Source organism: Brassica rapa, chromosome A01, assembly GCF_000309985.2.
Source record: "Brassica rapa cultivar Chiifu-401-42 chromosome A01, CAAS_Brap_v3.01, whole genome shotgun sequence".
In the NCBI taxonomy this organism is placed as follows: domain Eukaryota; kingdom Viridiplantae; phylum Streptophyta; class Magnoliopsida; order Brassicales; family Brassicaceae; genus Brassica; species Brassica rapa.
The window spans coordinates 12727932-12746846 of record NC_024795.2 but is presented as its reverse complement, the minus strand read 5'-3'; the positions used below and the strand labels follow the sequence as shown (position 1 = coordinate 12746846).

Genomic DNA, 18915 nt, shown 5'->3' with positions numbered 1-18915 from the left:
GATCCATGTAATTTATTCCGTAGTCAGTATTTCAGTGAGTGTATTTCAATTAATACGACAGACCCATCTAAATAACTTTGTACAGTAATGTATCACAAATATTTTAAACTAGGTAATAATCCGTGCCTCGCATGGAATATGATTATTAGTTTTATTATTTTTAATAAAAAGATATTAAATCTGTTTAATCTGGATATTAATTCGGTTTTAAGTTTTTTATTGCTTTTAATTTTCTAAAATATAACTACTATTTTAAATTAATATTTATTTTAGTTTATTCAGTTAAAATATTTGATTTTTTGGTTTTTTTCCGGTAAAAACTAAAAAATAATATTGTTTATTTATTTTCATGTTATGAATTTTAGGTAGTCGAACCAATAGTTTCATATTATAGTTTCTAAACAGATAATAGTTTAAGAAAAAGAAAAGAAAATTATTAAGACAAATCATTTCACTACAATTTGGTGGGTAGTGAAAGAAGCATTAAGAAAAAATATTTCAACTTCTAAAAAAACTAGATACTTTAGTTGTGGTGAATACTTAGTTACAAGGTGCTCACATCAAGGTGCACATGTATGTGTATGTAAAAAGTATATAAGAATAGTTGACAAATATATAAAGATATTGTTAATTAATATTAAATGAATTTTTTGTTCAAAATAATACATGAAAGAAAAATTTAAATTAATTTAAAATAAAAAAGGCCTTGACATTAGTCATTTTTCATATAAAGAAAAGAAAATTGTATCCGTAAATAGGAGTGGACACAGATCGAATACCTGGGTATTTGGAAGCATTCGTGTCGATTCGATCTTTAGCCACCTAAATATTCAGTGACTCGAATATCCGAAATATTTTAGAATTTTAAAGAATATCCGATTTGATCCGTAAATAAAATAAAATTTTAAAAATAATTGAAAATTTTAATAATAACATTTGATTGCAAAAATAAATCATTATTTAACTTTTTAAATTCTAGTACCTAATATAATAAATTTAATTCACAAAAATATTTTAAACTGATATAAAGTATAATATATATAACATATATATATATATACATATAATTCTTTACATATATGTATAGATACGCATATAACATATCAAATTAGATATATGTTCCCAAAGTTATTGGTATTTTTGATTTGCTTCTTTTTTGGATATTGTATTTTAGTATTTGATTTGTTTTGTAGAGTTATAGATATCCATATTTATTGGTTCAAATCAAAATGGATAGCGAATCGAATCTAAATTTATGAATATTTTGTTCAACTTTATCCGTAAACAATAAATAAATAAATAAAAATATATATATATATATAGTTTGGCTTTTGATTCGTTATCTATTTCTATTCAAACCGAAAAATCCAGAGTTTTATTGGAACCATGTATATGAGATTTATATTAAAAAAAAATGCAAAGTACATAGTGTGAACACATTTATGAATATAGTGTAAACGCGTTAGCATATTTATTATGAAATTATTGTAAGACTGCCACGTATCTAGTATCATGTGAATGCATTTATTATAATATTTTTCTTTTAATATATAAGGGATATTTGGAAGGAATAATCAATTTAAAATGGAATGGAGAGAAGAATTTAGACAATGGGGTTTGTGACAAAGTCCGTAGATATCTCTACGATACAAGGTATGGTGATGCATGGCAGTTTAATTATCTGTAGAATATAATTCGGAACCATGTGATCGTATTAAATGGGATATTACGTGTAAAGTAATCATAGAATTACGTTTGCATTAGTTTCATGCACACGTGATTAGTTTCACCGTATGAGACTAGGACTATCTGCATGTATCAGAAAATAGTGTTTAAACAAACATAAACTACTACTTAAATAGCTGTTTATTTAGAATCTTCGTCAGTCATTAGTAACTGTTAGACATGTTTTCTGAGTAAAATTTAGAACAGTTTAAAGCATTATTTAATTATATCTCGTTTGCTATATGATTAAGTGTGCAAAGATCTGGAATTTTTTTTAAAAAAAAATTGTAGCGTGTCATATTAATGAAACGTCGAGATCCACGGGAGAGAGTAGAATAACCAACCAGTTTTATTTTTGAACACCTGAATAACCAACCAGCAAAACACCAAAATGTTGGTTATTTAAAAATAATAATAATGTGGTAACAATTTGAAGTGGTATTTTTTTTTAAACACAATTTGAAGTGGTAAAAGGAGCGGTGGTTATACGGATTCCATACGGCTCACGTGAAAGCCTGATTTCCTTTTACATCATCTTCTCATTTTGCCCGGTCCAAATTTTCTCATAAATAACAGCTGTAAAACTCGTTCAAACGTTTTTATTTTTTCTGTCTACCAGTTCTTTTTTTGAACAATCTGTCTACCAGTTCAATCGAGCATTTTTCCTTGAATGTAGGAGTCCTTTTTTATATTCTCTCTGTTTTCAAATATTTATTTTTAATATTTACACAAACATTAAAATACATTTTAAATTGATTATAAATATATTATTTTCTAATTAAACTAATATTAGTTTCATAAATTATTTTTAAACTAAAATTATACGTATTTAATAAATAAAAATAAATACATATTTATTAATTAATCTTTTAAAAATAAAGTATTTCTCTTGAAACAGAAGAAATATTATTTTATTATACTTAAAATGGTTATAACTTTAAAGCATAGTTGATTATTAATCTAAAATTTCATAATTCCATAAAAAAAGAGTCAACAATTATAGTGTTTATTAGTAATCAAATTTCAAATTAGATATCTAGAGTAGACCTCCAAGATTAAATAAAAACAATATAGAAAGGTGAAAGAAAAAAAAAAAGGGGGTTCAATAATCTATAATATAATGAGGGAGTTTCTCTCCTCCTGAGGCGACACGTCAGCACTTTTTAAAAGGGTCGAATTTGTTTTCGTATAACACTTACGTCGTCCTGGCTAATTCAACTAAAGTCTACTTGGCCCAGTGGTATAACCCGCTCATAGTAAAGCTTGAGAATACGGGTTCGAATCCCCTGGCTACCTTTTTAATTTTTTTTTTACGTTGACGAGCAGTGGGCCTCGCATATATTTCTCTGGGCCCAAACTTCTTTCACGACCCCTAGGGTTTCATTTTACTCGCAGAATGTTCTTCGACACAGAGACGCTGCCTCATCTGGCGATACGAATTCCGTAACTCATCTCATTAACGCACAATTACACCGCCGCTGATACGATTTGGCTCCTTCAAACGCTTCTTCAGTCTCCATTATATAGCTGCTTCCAAGGTTAGCTCTCGGTTGCTCCTGACTTTTCTCTCTACGATTTCTCTCTGCTTAGCTCTGTAACGCCCGATCCGACAATGACTACTGCAGTTTCTCCGGTCGCTAACGCCGTCGTCGCCCGATCCACATTCAACTCTCTCCGTCTCGGACGAACTTCTCAGTTCGTTGTTGGTCGTTTGCATTTTTAAATTTCTGAACTTCTTATATTTTATTTTCTTTGTAAGGCTCACATTGTTGGTGTCCTCCAACGAAATGAATGGTGGTTTGTTTCTTGCACCAGTTGCAGCCGGAAGATTACAGAATCCGACACTTTATTCCGTTGCAACAGATGTGTTTCTGCCAACGTGACCGGAGTCATCAGGTATGAACTGTTATTCTCGATCCATTTTTAAAGTACCAACCTAATCATATATATCTGCTAACAGTTTGACGTCCTCTCTATCCAAGTTCCGTAACTAGCTGTTGATGATGGAAAGGACAGTGCCACTTTTGTGGTCTTCATCAGAGAGATGACAAAACTCATCAAGAAATAGGCAAGCAAGTCTGGCTCTTGAGGAGGTATGTATCCCCTTCCCATTCTATCAAATTTTGTATATAATTGTTCCTCTTACTCTAAACCCCCCCCCCCCCCCCCCCCAAACGCCAAATATAATTCAGATGAGTAGCAGTGAGGATATGGAGGTACCAAAATGTCTATCTGGCAATGAACATGTTTCTCAGCTACGTGTAATTCCCACCGTACGTTCACCGTCTCAGCAATCATTGATCTCTTACTTAGCACTTAGGCAGAGAGGTGAGGTAATCTATGTATCCACAGTTTTTAAAATTGCTTCTGTAAATTAACACACATGTTAAACTATATATTTCTTAGAGTGGCAGCAGCAACCCAGCTCCAGTCGTGGGTATGGAATCTGGACAAGCAACATGGGTGATGCGCCAAACATTTCACCGGAGGTTGCTGTAGCAAGTCTGCCAGCTTCTCTAGGCGACGAAACACCTGCAAACGCCCCGTGAATGATTGTCGCTGGGCCATGTAACGTCAACCCCACTTAGCTTTCGTCTCATTTCAATTTTCTGTTTCCATATGTTTTCCCTATTTTTAACTTTGGTTAAGCTTTGATTTGCTGTAAACTATCTCTTACTGGTGTAAGAATTACTATTACTTTAAAGTGACCATTGACGTGTCTTTGCTTATATTCAAATAGTCGGTTTAATGTCTCGAAAAATTAATCGTCTTAGAATCGGTTTAATGACTTAAAAAACTAATCGTCTTATAATCGGTTTAATGTACTCGAGAAAACTAATTGTCTTAGGATAAGCTTAGTCTACAAATAACAAAACAACTATTGGAATATAAGCAAAGACACGTCAATGGTCATACTAATTGTCAACTTGCAAAAAAATACATTAATAACAAACCATTAAACTCTACAATCAAAACGCTACTCCAAGACTTTGACATACGATCTAATCGTCACAGACCTACAAGGAACTAATTGACCACCAACTACAAAACTGGAAAACAATATATGCACACCAACTACAAAACTGGAAAACAATACATGCGGCCATAATGCTCCGAAAATTACAACAACAATATTCATCCTCTTACATACGGCCATAATTCCCATTATCTTTTAAATATAAATTGTCCGTCGTGTAAAGAAAGTAATCTATGAATCCATCTTAGATACTATTAATATAAGGAAGATTATCATGTTTAAACCTCCGGTATCGTTTCAGTTTTATTTTCAACTTCGGTTATAATCATCAAAAAAATAAAAAAACATATGTTTCCTCACTAATAAACATTTACCCCTAACCAATACATTCGACCCTGAATCTCATAAACATTACAATTTAAACATTATATATACACATAAACAATATTCTTTTTTTGGCCTTGTCTCCATTTTATTATTTTTTTGTAAAAATTGCAAAATTCTCGATATTCAAGAAAACGTTTTTATTTCATTTCTCTTACACTACTAAACAATAATACACTAACACACTAATTCATTTGACAATAACTAACCCCATAAACCTCAGTTTTTGCACATGACGACACTAACAACGATTATGGTCCCCGGCGAAATCCCATACACAATAATACACAGCGATCAACAATGTACCCAGCCCCGCGCTTGCGCGGGGCCTATACCCCTAGTGTGAAGGAAAAAGGGAATTAAAAATCTATAAAAAGAGACGCTTGGGGGAGAGTCATGGGTCCACTTCCTTCATTCTTCTCCGATTCTTTTTCGAACTTTCCCTGAAAACTACTTCTTTCAATCTCACATTTCACATTTCTCATTGAGAAAATGAGTTTCATCGATTTCGACAGCGTGAAAGCAGAGAAAGCCAAGGCACTGCATCGTTTCCATAGCATTGGTTTCCTCTTCCGTATCACGGAGATCTGCGTCGCTCTTCTCTTACTCTGTTGGATATTCACTTCCCTTCCTTTCGCCGTTCAAATCTCCGGCGAGTTTCTCCGCCGTATCTCTTACGTCGTCTCCACTCCTCTCTTCATGTTCGTCCTCGGAAACTTCATCGTCGTCGCTCTTCTCACCACCAAATCCACCGTCTTCTCCGCCGCTAGTACCATCGACGGCGGAGCAGAGGCGTATATCTACGACGCGTTTATCAGAACCGGAGATAACCGCGCAAATTCTTCCGACATTGGAGATCTGACGGAAGAGATCATCGTCTACGACGATAAACAGATAATCAACACCGAAACTGACTCAAACTCAAATCCCACGGCGGGGCGTGAAGATCACGCGCAAATAGAACCGGAGAAGAAATCGAAGGATCATCCTCTTACGAAAGTCTACCAAAGGAGCAAGTCGGAAATCTCTGCGAAACAGTGTCCAGTGACGGTGTCGAAACCTTTGCTCCGGCGATCGGAGACGGAGAAATGCCGGGAAATAGTGGAGGCGTGCGAAGATGTTCCGTTTCCGGAGGACAATCTGACGAACGAAGAGTTTCAGAAAACGATCGAAGCATTCATCGCGAAACAGTTGATATTCCGTCGCCGGGAATCACTCGCCGTCGTTATCCATAACTAGAAATAAACAGAGTTTTAATATATAGGCATAAACTATGTAATGTAACTTCGATATCAAACCAACAAACAAAGTTTTGTAAGGAAGAACATCAAAGAGATCGGTTCCATCTCATGTGTTCCTTTTGTTGTTTGTATTAAATACGTACACTTATAATGTTCGAATCAAGATTTTTCCAAAACAAAAAAAAAGAAGATTTTTCGAAAGATTCAGATGCATTTTGAACTCGATTTACATGAACAGTGTACATGTTTCTTTATATAATTTTGTCTTCTATTTTTTGTTGCTTCAGCCAAGTGTCACTTCCCTGAAGTGATAATAATCAATACTATTAAAACAGCAACATGACCAATTGATAAAAGGTTATGTCCAATTTATTATTTTCCTATGCAGCATATATAAAAATTAAACTATATATTTTATAACTGCTTACCTTTATTCCTATATTCTAGGATCCATAACTACCATGTTTACAAGAGTGTACAATAAATAATTGATATACGTTTGATTCAAATCTGCATAATAACTACATCACTTTTTTTAAAACATCTACACATTTTGTTACAGACAATATATGTTATAACCACAAATAATACTTTACTTATACATTATACATTAGTTTATCCAGTGAATTAATATCTACCTTTATTCTTACTATTATGACTACTAATATTTTAAATCTAAGTTTATGCTTTATATTTACTAAATCTGCCCTTTTAATAAAATAGATAATATATTAGTATAATATTATCTACCATTGAAATAGTTAATATAAAAAGTATTTTTTATTTACCAAATATAATTAGAATTTTATTTCATTTTCATGAAATGCAAATTATTTGACTAATTTATCTATAAAATTAGGATTTCGCCTTTAAATAAACAAATTATAATTATCATGAAATTAAATTAAGTTTAAATTAAAAAAAATAAAAGATCATTAGATTTATCTACGTTTTTTTCGGGTTGAGCTTTTAACCGGATTTTATGTAGTTTTAAATAGAAATTTTATAATTTAATCCAAAATCTGAGCTGGATTATATGTAGATACTCGATTTACCATTTTTATCATCGATTCAGATCAAATATGAAAATATCGCGAAAAGATCTAAAATTATATTATAAATTAAATTTAGCAAAATTTAGCAAAATTTAGATAAATACAATAAATTAATATTTTTGAGTATATAGGTCGGATTGAATCGGATTCAAGACTCATACTTACAGGTAAATTCAACATTGGTTTTCCGAGCATGAATATTAATATTATATTAATAATTCAAAATGCTAAAAATTTCAAAATATCATGATTTTATTAAAACCTAATTACATATTTCGTCATCAAAATTATTTCTGTTAAAATGTCAAAAATATTATAATCTGCACAATTATAATACTTTCTTTGTAACATTTAAATGTAAATGATAATAAATATATAAATTTATATCAAATAAATTTGATTTGTTTTGGAAATAAATCCGCCCTTTGAAAGTGCACGGGCATACGAGCATATGATTACAAAGAAACGGACATACATGCATATGATTACAAAGAACCGAGTATATGTCGGGTCAATTTTTTAAATTGCTATTATTTTATAAAATAGTCTTTGATTAAGATTTATACACAAATATGATTATAAAGAAAAACACAAATATGATTTAAAAAATATAAATATGAAATTAAATTTTTTTAAAAAAAAATATATATATATACCCGCCCTTTTGAGGGCGGGTCAGAATCTAGTACAAACTTGAAGTAGAAACTATGTTTCGTGTAATAATGGGCATTACCAAAGTACTTTTGCTTATAGTACAATCCAAGAAAAGATATCATGTTTCGTTTTTCTATTGGGCTTTTAGGAGTGAAATCTATGAGTACATATATTGAACTTAGTAAGAGCATCATAATCGCGGTTCCTTAGCTGGAGTTTTTAGTGTAGTTAGAATTAAAAATAAATTAGAAGAAACGTTTATTAAATAAGGACAAAAATAAACGTCTCTTATGAAACACGTGTCTTCCATCCTCTCCTTTTCTTTGCCTCTCGCCACTGTCAATGCTTCGATTCTCCCCTTCCTCTTGACTTCCGTCTTCTCTTTTTGCTGCAAGAGAAAGGAAAACAAAAAGGGTCAACAAGGAATCTTGAAGTCTCCAGAAACATCTATCTCCTTTATTCTCATGGACCCAATTTTCACAACGCCTCCATCAGAAACCGCCGCTGTAAACGGTGGTTAGAGAATGGGTTGACAGTGGACCCTTTTCTGGTCGAGGCTTTGCAAAACCCTCCATTGTCCAACGAGTAAGCTTCCTTCTCTGATTCATCTCACAAACCCTAATTTGGGCATAATAAAGTATTGATTTTTATCGCTCGGCTGAACTAAAATCCTTGTATAATAAGGTCTATTTGGGTAATATTGATTTGTTGTTTCTTGATTTGAGGTTATGGAGATGCCCATGAACTTTGTACTGTAAAACCATGGTTGGATGTTATCAAAGGAGTAAAGTTTATTGTGTGGGTATGATTCATGAAGTTGGTTTTTGCTCAGCTTAGCTTAGATCGTTGGATAGTTAGGTCAATTTGGCTGATTTTGATTTTTGCTACGTATAGATTTGAGGTTATGAAGATACTCATGAACCTGGTACTGTAAAACTATGGGGTGCTATCAAAGCAATAAACTTTATTGTATGGGTATGAATTATATTCATGAATCAGGAGTGTTACTTCATATACTGATCATGAACTCTATATGCAGAGGGTTTACGAAAGTATGTTTTTTTAGAAACTTTCAAAGATGGCTCACAACATTCTCACAATGTAGTTTTTTTTATCTTTGCATGCTCTTTTGGTACAATTTTGATTCTAGAAAGTTCTCTTTCACTTACCAAGCGTTTTTGTAAGTTCCTTTTGTTTTGTTCCATTACTCTGCTTACTTGTAATGGGTTTGAGTTTTGTTTTTATGTGGACAGTTTGCCATGTTTGTTGTGCATAAGATGCATGAAAGATACATGTGTTCCACTCTGAACGTAAGTCTCCCACCAACCTCCTTTAAATCTTTCACCGGTTACTGATTCTATAGCTTTGCATCTGCATGCAGCTAATGTTGGAGAAGGAGAAGAGAATGGAGATACCAGAGAAGCAGAGGATGGAGAGAGAAGAATCACTAGCAAGAGAACACAACTTGGAGTATAAAGCAACTTTGAGACGAGCTGTAATGTTAGATGTTCCTCACGCTGACTCTATCTCCTCTTAGTACGGAACATTTGACAAAACTCAAGAAGATGAAACCGAAGAACAAGAAACAGAGGAGGAAGAAAAGGAAGAAACGGAGTCGATTGCATCAATGGTGGAGGAATCATCGTCGTCATCCTCTGTACGTCCATCGTACAAGAGAAGAAGGAAACGTGGTGTTAAGACCATCGGTTAAAGACGGCGGTGTTCATGGCAGTGAGAAGGTAATCCTCATGACTCCTAAATTTTCTTGCTATATTGTAGATTTGGCTTCAGAATCTTTAACCTTTTTTAAGAACCCTTAATTGAGTTCTTGCATTGGAGCACTAAAACTAATTGTCTCTTAACAAAATTTCTTATCTTAACTTTATTATTTAAATATTCATTAAGAGACCCTAATGGGTCTCCATGGTTAATCATGCTCTAAGCATTTGGTTGAGTGTGCACAAGAAAAAAAAAGAATCTTGTTGAATATATAATGTTTACTCACAATTAAAGAAAAACAATCACTAGACAATGTTATATAGAGGGCGATCTTTTTTTTTTTTATAGAGTGCGATCTTGTTTATCCTCATCATGTAACTTAGTTAGTTAGTTTTAAAGCATTTTTATTAGCTATCTAACAAAATTAAATCAAATTTCTAAAAAAATCAATGTTGGAGTTGGAGTGTAAATTCTGACCTAGAAATTTAAGCCTAAAATATGAATCAAAGACCTAAAAGGAGGTGAAAGTCATTATCGAATTGGGAAGAAACCCGAAAGAATTAGATTTACATAGAAAAACAATACGATCAAACTTACACGGTGAAACCCAAAGATGGGCATGTGTCTAAGAGCACCCTTGTTGGTATAATATCTTAAGTAAGGCTCTAAAGTACAAAAAAACTAATATTTTAACAAAGTTTAATTAATGAATTAAGTTTTAATTTTTAGAAAAAAACTAACTTGAAAAATGTCATTTTAACTTTTAAGAGTTTCTTAAAAGTTCTTTTTCTAGATACTTTTGTTGTCTCTTTCCTAATTTCTTTAATTTCTTATTTTTCTTAATTGCTTAGATACTCAATAAATAAGTAGAGCATGATTATTGGGGGTTCTTAGGGTGAGGTTAGGATGAGGTTCTTAACTGAATATAAGAACTTTTCTCTTAACTTTTAACTAAAAAAATTAAGAACCGACTATTAAATATCTTATTTGAGGAGTATGATCCGACCACCGCCTCCTTGTTTGAGCCTATTAGCAGCTTCTTTGCTGCAAGGAAACGCCCCTTTTGTATTGACACTACCCATTCCATAAGAAACAAAAGTCAAACAGAGAGTGATTAAGAACACAAGTACCAGCCGATGAAAGCATTAACCTTTGATTCGAGATTAGACATACACATCTCAAGAACACGGGACATGTTTCATTTGGTTCAAAATTTAACAATTTCAGATCTCAAAAACGTTGGAACTTAAAGTGTATTCGGATTGATCAAGTACAGATATGTAACAATGGTTCAAACACGAAATGCCAGTTGAAATGAGACTAAAGGAATCATTTTTATAACTCAAAAAAAAAAAAAACACAGAACATATCACATTTGGTTCGAATTCAGACATAACCAAGCTAATGAACTAAAACTTTAACGTCAAGGCAAGATTTTTTTTTTTGATCAAACGTCAAGGCAAGATTAAACTCAAAAATTCATGTCGAAATGACGTACAGGAAGGAATCATGTTTCTAACTCAATAGCCAGACAGAACATATCACATTTGGTTCGAATTCAGACATGCTCATCATCTCCTATATTCTTGGATCTCGATACTTGACTATATCCCTTGTACAGAACGAGACCTCTAGTATATATTCATTGTAACGTGTACATTGTTAATCAAGAAAACACATACAATTTCACCGCGGAGTTAACCAGAATATGAACTGGCGACTCGAAGGCACTTTCCGCCTCATCGAACAGAGATTTCACCTCAGGCTCTTTATAACTTTCATTTCTAAGCCCAGGCCCAACAATCGTAGGCCCATTAGTTAATTTTTGTTTTTTTTCATAATAATTTAAATCGCGCCAAAATGAAAAAAAAAATAATACCAAAGTCCAGAGGAGTTTAACTCGAGATGCCCCTCCCTCTCCATTAGCTCCATTAGAAATGCTGATTTCACCCTGTAATAAAAAATAATATATTTTTTATTTTTTTTTAAATATAAAATCGGGTAAATCGTGGTTAAAGACGCTAGGGACCTTAATGAAACCAACTTATTACCAACCCGACCTGCTCTACCCGACCCAACCAAACTGAACCGGATCCTATTCTCTAAACGAAGCGTTTCGTCTCTCTCCCTCTCCACCTAAATCTAAATCCCGTCTCGTCCCTCTCCGGCTTCTCTCTTGCGATTGCGCGAAACCCTAGCCTCCGTGCTTTGTGGCTTTCTCCGTCGTCCTCCTCCGTCTAAATCGAGAATCAATCAATCTCTCTGTGGACGTCCTCTCTCCCTCTTATTTCTCGGGTCTCAACTCTCTAGAGTCGAGAACTGCTTCGTTTCTTCTTCTTTCTCCGACGAAATCTAGTCTCCATCTTCGTTCCTTTTCGTAAGTGAGTAGTTTCCTTTGAGTATTACATTGTTGAGATGTAATAATTGATGTTTGCTATGCGGTTTGCATTTGGAGTAATTGACAGTGACTTGTTGTGTTTTTAACAGCGTTTCTAATTTCTTGTACAGGAAATGAAGGGCCGAAAAAGAAAGAATCCATCTACTACGTGCGTTGGAGTCTCCAGTAGAACTAGAGCTAGAAAGGCGGTCTCAGCTGGGAATGAGCCGGCAAGAGAAACGACTGTAGTTTCTCTCTCTGTTGATTCAGAAAGTGATGACATGTCTGCTGTATCATCTAAGGTAGTTTTTGCACTCGTTTTAATCATTGTCAGTGTGAAAGTATACTAATTTTAGTAGTAACAAATGACTAATACATATATATTATGATTGCAGGCAAGGCAACCACCACAGCCCCTTGAATTATGCTTCAAGAGCACAGAGTTCACGAAGACTTGCAAGATTCAAACCAAGTGCCTTGTGAAGAATACAGTGGACGTGATTAAGAAGCTTAAGGAGGAGGTTAAATGGTTCATAACCCATCCTCAATTTCGTCACTTCTTCCACATGCCTGATGAACAATACCTGAAGCTCCAAGGAATGTGGATGTTACTCTTGCGCACCATTTCGACTGAAGAAGAAGATGTTGCATGGTTTGGTGTGAATGGTGTTCCCATCCGCTATTCTATGAGGGAGCATGCCCTCATCTCGGGCTTAGACTGCCATGAGTATTCGAGGAAATATTTGAAGCTCGGGAGTACGAAGTTTGTGGATTATTACTTCGGTGGACTAAAGAAGATCACCATAACAGATGTGGAGCACAAGCTGTTGTCTATGAAGACACCATGCAATGATAGATTGAAGATGGCTGTCTTGTTCTTCCTTGGTCGGGTTATCAGAGGACAGGCAAAGGATTGCGGACCAGTAGACCCGTTCATCTTAAGGATCGTGGAAGATTTGGATGTTTGCAGAACATTTCCATGGGGTCGTTTGACATTTGAAGATGCAATAAAGAACATCAAGCATATGATGGAGCTTCTGAAGGGTGAAGTGCACTCGGCATGCGGCTTTCCTGGATTCATAATTCCATTAGAGGTAAAGCATACAATTTAGTCAAATATGAGTTGTTTTATAACCGTAAATCTGATAGCGCTACAATATTTGTGTAGATTTTGGCTTTTGAATGTATTCCTAAGCTGGGGAAAACATTTCGACTATCTAAAGACACACCTTCTGAAGATTGTCCTAGGATGTGCAAGAGCCGGTTTACAAAGAGTAGCATGAAGGGATATCCTTTGGAAGATATATATGCTGCACTTGGACACACAAAGGTATATGTATATATACTTTGTAGTAGAAACTAGAAGAATATAATAAAATTTAAACTGATTTTCCTTTTTCATTTTTTTTTCAGGTTATTAACAGTGTGTTGGTGCCAACTGTGGGTGAGGAAATCATGCTGGCTCGTATAATTGATGAGGAGCGAGAGTATCATTGTGAGGGAAGCACAAGTGATACTTGGAACCACTGGCTAAATGTGAAGCAGAAGAAGATATTTTGGAAAGAGCTATACGACTTAGATGTTGCTGCACGAGTGTTTAAGAAGAAGAAGGACAAAGAAAAGGTGACGTTTTTAGAAGATTCGTCTTCTAAATCTGGGTTGGAGAGCTTGAAAGCTCTGGAAGAAAAGATTTTGGGGGCCATGAGTGAAGGGTTTTCTGGTCTTAAATCAGTGGTGGAGGCAAAGCTGGGTGATATGGATGTGAGGATGAGTAAATTTGAAAAGAACCAGCGACAACTTAAAAGAAGGGCTAAGAAAATAGAAGAAAAGCTGACTTCTATTGAGAGCAACAAAAATGAGGAGAGGAACTATGGTGAAGATATGGATTTTGGATGGGATGATAGAGATTATGGTAGAGCTGAAGGGAAGGAAAACAGTGAGAAGGCTAAGGAAGACAAGGAAAACAGTGAGTCTGGCGAGGAAAAGGATGTGGTCTCGGGTGGGGAAAACAGTAAGGATGGTGAGAAAGACAAGGGAAACGTGGAGGAAGAAGAAGAGAAGGAGAACGAGGCTGATAAAACAGAGCTGGGAACTAGAGAAAAAGATGAGGTCTCTGAAGAAGATTACGATACTGAGGAAGAGGCTGAGAAGAGGAGAGTAGAGGCGGATGCGTTATGGAAGAGTATTCTTTCTGAAGAGACTGAGTATCTAGAGAAAGAGGCTGAGAAAGTTGCCAAGGGAACTCCTACACCACCACGTGGTAGACCGAAGAGATTGGCCGCGAGAAAAATAGTACTTACACCACCAGAGGAGTTTTTAAGAGGACCAACGGTAACTGCGCCATCACCTATCGAGACTGAAAAAGAGGCTGAGACAGTTATCGAGGAAGAGGGTGAGGAGATGGCAGTTGAAGCCGAAGAAAGTGACGAGGAGAGTCTCAAAGAAAAAAATGCTGAAGAAATGGTGGAGGAAAAAGAAGGTGTGGAGGAGAGTCCCACCGAGAAAATAGCTGAAGAAATGGTGGAGGAAGAAGAAGGTGTGGAGGAGAGTCCCACCGAGAAAATAGCTGAAGAAATGGTGGAGGAAGAAGAAGGTGTGGAGGAGAGTCCCACCGAAAAAATTGCTGAAGAAATGGTGGAGAAAGAAGAAGCTGTGGAGGAGAGTCCCACCGAAAAAAATGCTGAAGAAATGGTGGAAGAAGAAGCTGAGGAAGCAGAGGAAGCAGAGGAAGCTATGGAAGCAGAGGAAGCTGAGGAAGCAGAGGAAGAGGCGGATAAAGTGGTTGAGAAAGAGGCTGAGACAGTTGTCGAGAAAGAGGGTGATAAATACACTGATGAAGAAAAGCAAATGTGGGCCTTGGTCGTTTACAAGGCTAGTGAGGAGATGGCGGATGGGACCACTGAGGTGAGGAGAGATGGAACCAATGAGGTGAGGACAGGGTTCAAGCTTAGGTGCAAACAGAAGATAATGATGTATGGCAAACCAAGGGGGAAGAAAAAACCTCAGCGGCCCCAGAGTCAAGAATCAGCACCTGTGATTGCACGTACGCCAAGGGAGAAGAGAAAACCTCAGCGGCTGCAGAGTCCCTACACGCAGGTGAAGACAGAAGACATTGACGGGCCTAAGAAGAAGCGTAAAACAAAGGTTAAGTAGGCGTCTGAAAATTATTTATGTATTTGAAGTCTTTAAAACTTGGTAGGATGCTTTTGGATGTAATATGCTTTTGGGTGTTTAAACTTGGTTGTGGTATGCTTTTGGATGTTTAAACTTGGTTGTATAATGTGTTTTGGATGTTAAAAAACAGGTTTGGAAACTGTTTTCAAGTTAGGCTATGTCCAAAAATGATTCAGATGGATAACTGGTCTTACTACTAGGTTTACTAAGGCCAAAAACGTGTTAATAAATGTACTCATGTAAAACGTGCAACCGGTATATACATAAATATATTCATAGCACATGTTAATAAATGTACTCATGTAAAACGTGCAATCGGTATATACATAAATATAATATTCAAATTACACTTAGTAATTCTTGGTATTCTTCAAGGAGTTAGTAATACTACCTTACACATAGTAATTCTTTGGCAATTTTTAGGTTTTTCTAGTTAAATCCGTAGAATATGAAATTTTTTTTAGTAAAACCAATGATTTTACACTATGATTATCATCAAAGAAAACATTTGCAGCAGAAGTTTTCCAGGAATATGTATTTTGTTAGATTTTCCTAGCTATAGTCTAACCATTCACACACTAACAATATAAGTTCAGGACATTTTTTAGAAAACTGAATAGGTTTTTCTTAAACTATTGAAAATAATAATCAAAATAGTTTTAATATATATATTTATCAAATATATAGTCTACGAATTGATAATACTCATGAAAAATATAAGGGTTCTATATACTAAACATAAATACTCGTACTAATATATATGTAGTCCAAATCACACATAGTAATTCCAGAAAATCTAGTATTCCAAATAACATATAGTAACTCCAGAAAATCTAGTAGTCCAAATAAAACATAGTAAACTCAGTAAACTCAGTAATCCAAACAAAACATAGTAAACTCAGTAATCCAAACCTGGACCTGCACCAATTCCACATTCAAAATACGCTCCCATACCTCCTCCTCTCGCTCTGACTGTGCCGCTGGAACTGCCAGCGCCACTGGTACTGCCTGTGCCGTTAGCGGTGCCTGTGCCGTTAGCGGTGCCTGTGCCGCTGGCTCTACCTGTGCCGCTGACTCTCCCTTTGCCTCTTTTTCCTCTTCCACGAGATTCTCCTGCCGATGGAAATCGAGTTTGCTGCGGTTTTCCTTTTTTGACTTCATAATCTGGAGGAAGCACTTTCATTGCTTTAACTTCTTCAGGTATAATCCAATCAGACATATGAGGAACAGGATATATTGTCCTGTGATAAGCCAAAGCCCATTGCTCCACTAAATAGTACTTAGAACAATACTCAGATAGATGAAGTTCCTTTCCCGCTTTATCAGTCATAAATGTGGCAGCAGCTACTGCATGGACACATGGGTATTTGTCTTTATCAAATTGCTCACAGCTACAAGTCATCATAGCCATATCAACGGTATAATGCTTCCCGTCACTTCCTGAGACACTGTACTCAAGATGGAAGCTGTTTAACTCGACAACGGAAAGAAACCCTGCATCAACACATATTTTAGACATTTCCACTTCCACAATAGGAACAAGCTTTAGTGCAGGTGGTATTTCAGCTGCCTCCTTCCTATGTATGTTGAACCATTCAGCCATTTTCCCAATGATGAAATCACACATTGGTAGTATGTTTAACTTTCTCGCGTCACTAATAACACCATTAAAAGATTCCACTGAATTGGTGGTGTCAACATTGTACCTATCTCCTTCAAAGTAACATCTCGCCCATTTCCTCTCTTCAACACTTTTGTCAAGATACTCCGCTGCGCTAGGATACCTCATGCGAAAAGCATTATAAAGGTTCAAGAACTCAGCCTCTGTATAAGCGTGTGCGCAGCCCATAAACTTAAACGTGCAAGTTTCTCTGTTGTTACGGACATGTACTTTAACATTCTGAGCCAAATGCCATATACAATAACCATGAGCGGCCTGAGGGAACACTAGACTTACTGCCTTGATCAAGCTTTTGTTTCTATCTGAAAGAAACACCAATCCAGGAACATCAGATATCACTGATTTCAACTGTTCCATAAACCACACCCAACTATGCTCTTTCTCACCATCTGCAATACCAAACGCAATTGGATAGTGGTGATGATCGGGATCTTGAGCAGTCGCAACAAATAGAACTCCACCATAAACATTCTTCAGGTGTGTTGCATCGACAATGAGGACTTTCCTCATAGCGGTAAACCCTTCTATGCTAGCTCCCAAAGCAAAAAACAGATATTTAAACTTTTGGGCCTCATCCACAACCACTCGAGCTACTGTGCCAGGATTCGACTGCTTTAGCATGTGCATATAAGAATTTAATAAAGTATAACTCTCTTCTGGACTTCCTCGCACTTTATTAGCAGCTAATCTTTTTCCTCTCCATGACGTTGTGTATGATACTTTCACAGCCACCCTGTGATGAACCAGCTGGATCAAGGCGTTGGGAGCTGGTGTGTCTAAACTACCGGGATAATCTTGAGCCAAAACAGCTGCAACGATTCCTGGTGTGCCTCTCCTTCTATTAGGAAGTGTTCTTGTAGTAACAACAGAACATCTATGCTGTTTGATGTAACTTCTAACCGTCCAACTATCTGAATTCATCAACTTTGCAACACGCACATACCACTTGCAGCCTTCTTTGGCTGCTCGGCATTTTATCACATATCTCTTAGTGTCCGACTTAATTACATCATACTCAAAACACTTCAGATGTGAAGCCGTCTGAATATGAACTTGTGCTTCCTCCTTGGTTCTAAATTCTTGACCTACAGCCAAATCCATACCATCATCCCGTTCCTTGACAGCTGGGGTTACTTCAACTGATGGTCTTGCTTCTGTATCTTCAATCACAATCGCATCTCTTTCGGTGACATTACCATGAATTTCAATGTCATCGTAAAGTGTGAGCACACCATCTGCTTCACAAGCCACTCTATCAGTAGCCCATGTATCAGTAGCCTCTCCATCAGTAGCCTCTCTATCGGATAGACCGACATAGACATCAGCTTCATCATCCTCTTCTTGAACCGTTTTGTTGAACTCCACATGTAGAACACTTCTACACTTCTCATGATTTACTTGCAGTAGATAACCAAAAACATCTTCATCATTCCAGACATATGATAGCTTGTTTGAATACAAGACCATTGGAAAGTAACTAATCTTCGTTTCCACCTTATATCCATCTACCTTTATCTTTCTGCAAATACGCTCAACCAAAGCAGAGTATGTGATCTCCTCCACTGATTCCTTAAACACAATCGTGTGAATTTCATCTTCTCCTTCACCATCTCCCGAAATCCATTTCATTTCGGCCCCATCCTTAATATAATATCCCCCGTAGTCAAAACAAATGATTGTGCAAGGTGGATTTTGCATTTTTCCTGAAATAAAATAGAATTTTAATTATATTACAATTTAATTACCATTATTAGGAAGCTTGTACTCTCTTACTAATACTTTTTCATTTCATTTCAGTAATATACTTAGTAATACTAGTATTACTAGTAAAACAATTTTACCTTAGTAAACTTTAGTTATCATAGTAATACCCAGAAATTATCCTTGCACTAGCTAATGAAAATTTTAGGACGATTTTGTTCAGATTT

General features: G+C 35.7%; 3 protein-coding genes across 11 annotated transcripts; 2 read left to right on the top strand and 1 right to left on the bottom strand.

Annotated features, from left to right (window-relative positions):
* The first annotated feature begins 521 nt into the window (after positions 1-521).
* LOC108872201 lies at positions 522-6547 on the top strand. Of its 7 annotated transcripts, none has more exons than XM_033292953.1 (5): positions 522-3263; positions 3541-3621; positions 3708-3818; positions 3918-4053; positions 4132-6547. In XM_033292953.1, exon 5 carries the CDS (start codon positions 5579-5581, stop codon positions 6323-6325), a length of 747 nt encoding a protein of 248 aa, XP_033148844.1. In that variant the 5' UTR covers positions 522-3263; positions 3541-3621; positions 3708-3818; positions 3918-4053; positions 4132-5578; the 3' UTR covers positions 6326-6547. The 7 variants fall into 7 exon arrangements, with proteins under 7 accessions (XP_033148844.1, XP_033148843.1, XP_033148842.1 ...); XM_033292952.1 differs by having other exon boundaries at positions 3686-3818; XM_033292951.1 differs by having other exon boundaries at positions 3485-3621; positions 3686-3818.
* A 1685-nt stretch (positions 6548-8232) lies between these two features.
* Positions 8233-15455, top strand: LOC103829893 (plectin). Of its 3 annotated transcripts, XM_033292943.1 has the most exons (8): positions 8233-8621; positions 8762-8838; positions 9290-9346; positions 9418-9775; positions 12264-12434; positions 12528-13226; positions 13301-13462; positions 13546-15455. In XM_033292943.1, the coding sequence occupies exons 4-8, from the start codon at positions 9542-9544 to the stop codon at positions 15283-15285; spliced, it is 3006 nt and encodes a 1001-aa protein (XP_033148834.1). In that variant the 5' UTR covers positions 8233-8621; positions 8762-8838; positions 9290-9346; positions 9418-9541; the 3' UTR covers positions 15286-15455. The 3 variants fall into 3 exon arrangements, with proteins under 3 accessions (XP_033148834.1, XP_033148833.1, XP_033148835.1); XM_033292942.1 differs by lacking the exon at positions 8762-8838; XM_033292944.1 differs by lacking the exons at positions 8762-8838; positions 9290-9346.
* A 749-nt stretch (positions 15456-16204) lies between these two features.
* Positions 16205-18616, bottom strand: LOC103841123 (protein FAR1-RELATED SEQUENCE 5-like). Its single transcript, XM_009117639.2, has one exon. The coding sequence runs from the start codon at positions 18614-18616 to the stop codon at positions 16205-16207; it is 2412 nt and encodes an 803-aa protein (XP_009115887.2).
* Positions 18617-18915: the final 299 nt, after the last annotated feature.

Bases quoted from the DNA above. Each gene is read 5' to 3' on its own strand.
- LOC103841123 (XM_009117639.2), bottom strand. From the start codon at position 18,616: ATGAAATGGATTTCGGGAGATGGTGAAGGAGAAGATGAAATTCACACG.
- LOC103829893 (XM_033292944.1), top strand. From the start codon at position 9,542: ATGTTCCTCACGCTGACTCTATCTCCTCTTAGTACGGAACATTTGACA. The intron at 9,776-12,263 runs GTAATCCTCATG...TTTCTTGTACAG, and splicing joins GTGTTCATGGCAGTGAGAAG to GAAATGAAGGGCCGAAAAAG. The intron at 13,227-13,300 runs GTAAAGCATACA...ATATTTGTGTAG, and splicing joins GATTCATAATTCCATTAGAG to ATTTTGGCTTTTGAATGTAT.
- LOC108872201 (XM_033292953.1), top strand. From the start codon at position 5,579: ATGAGTTTCATCGATTTCGACAGCGTGAAAGCAGAGAAAGCCAAGGCA.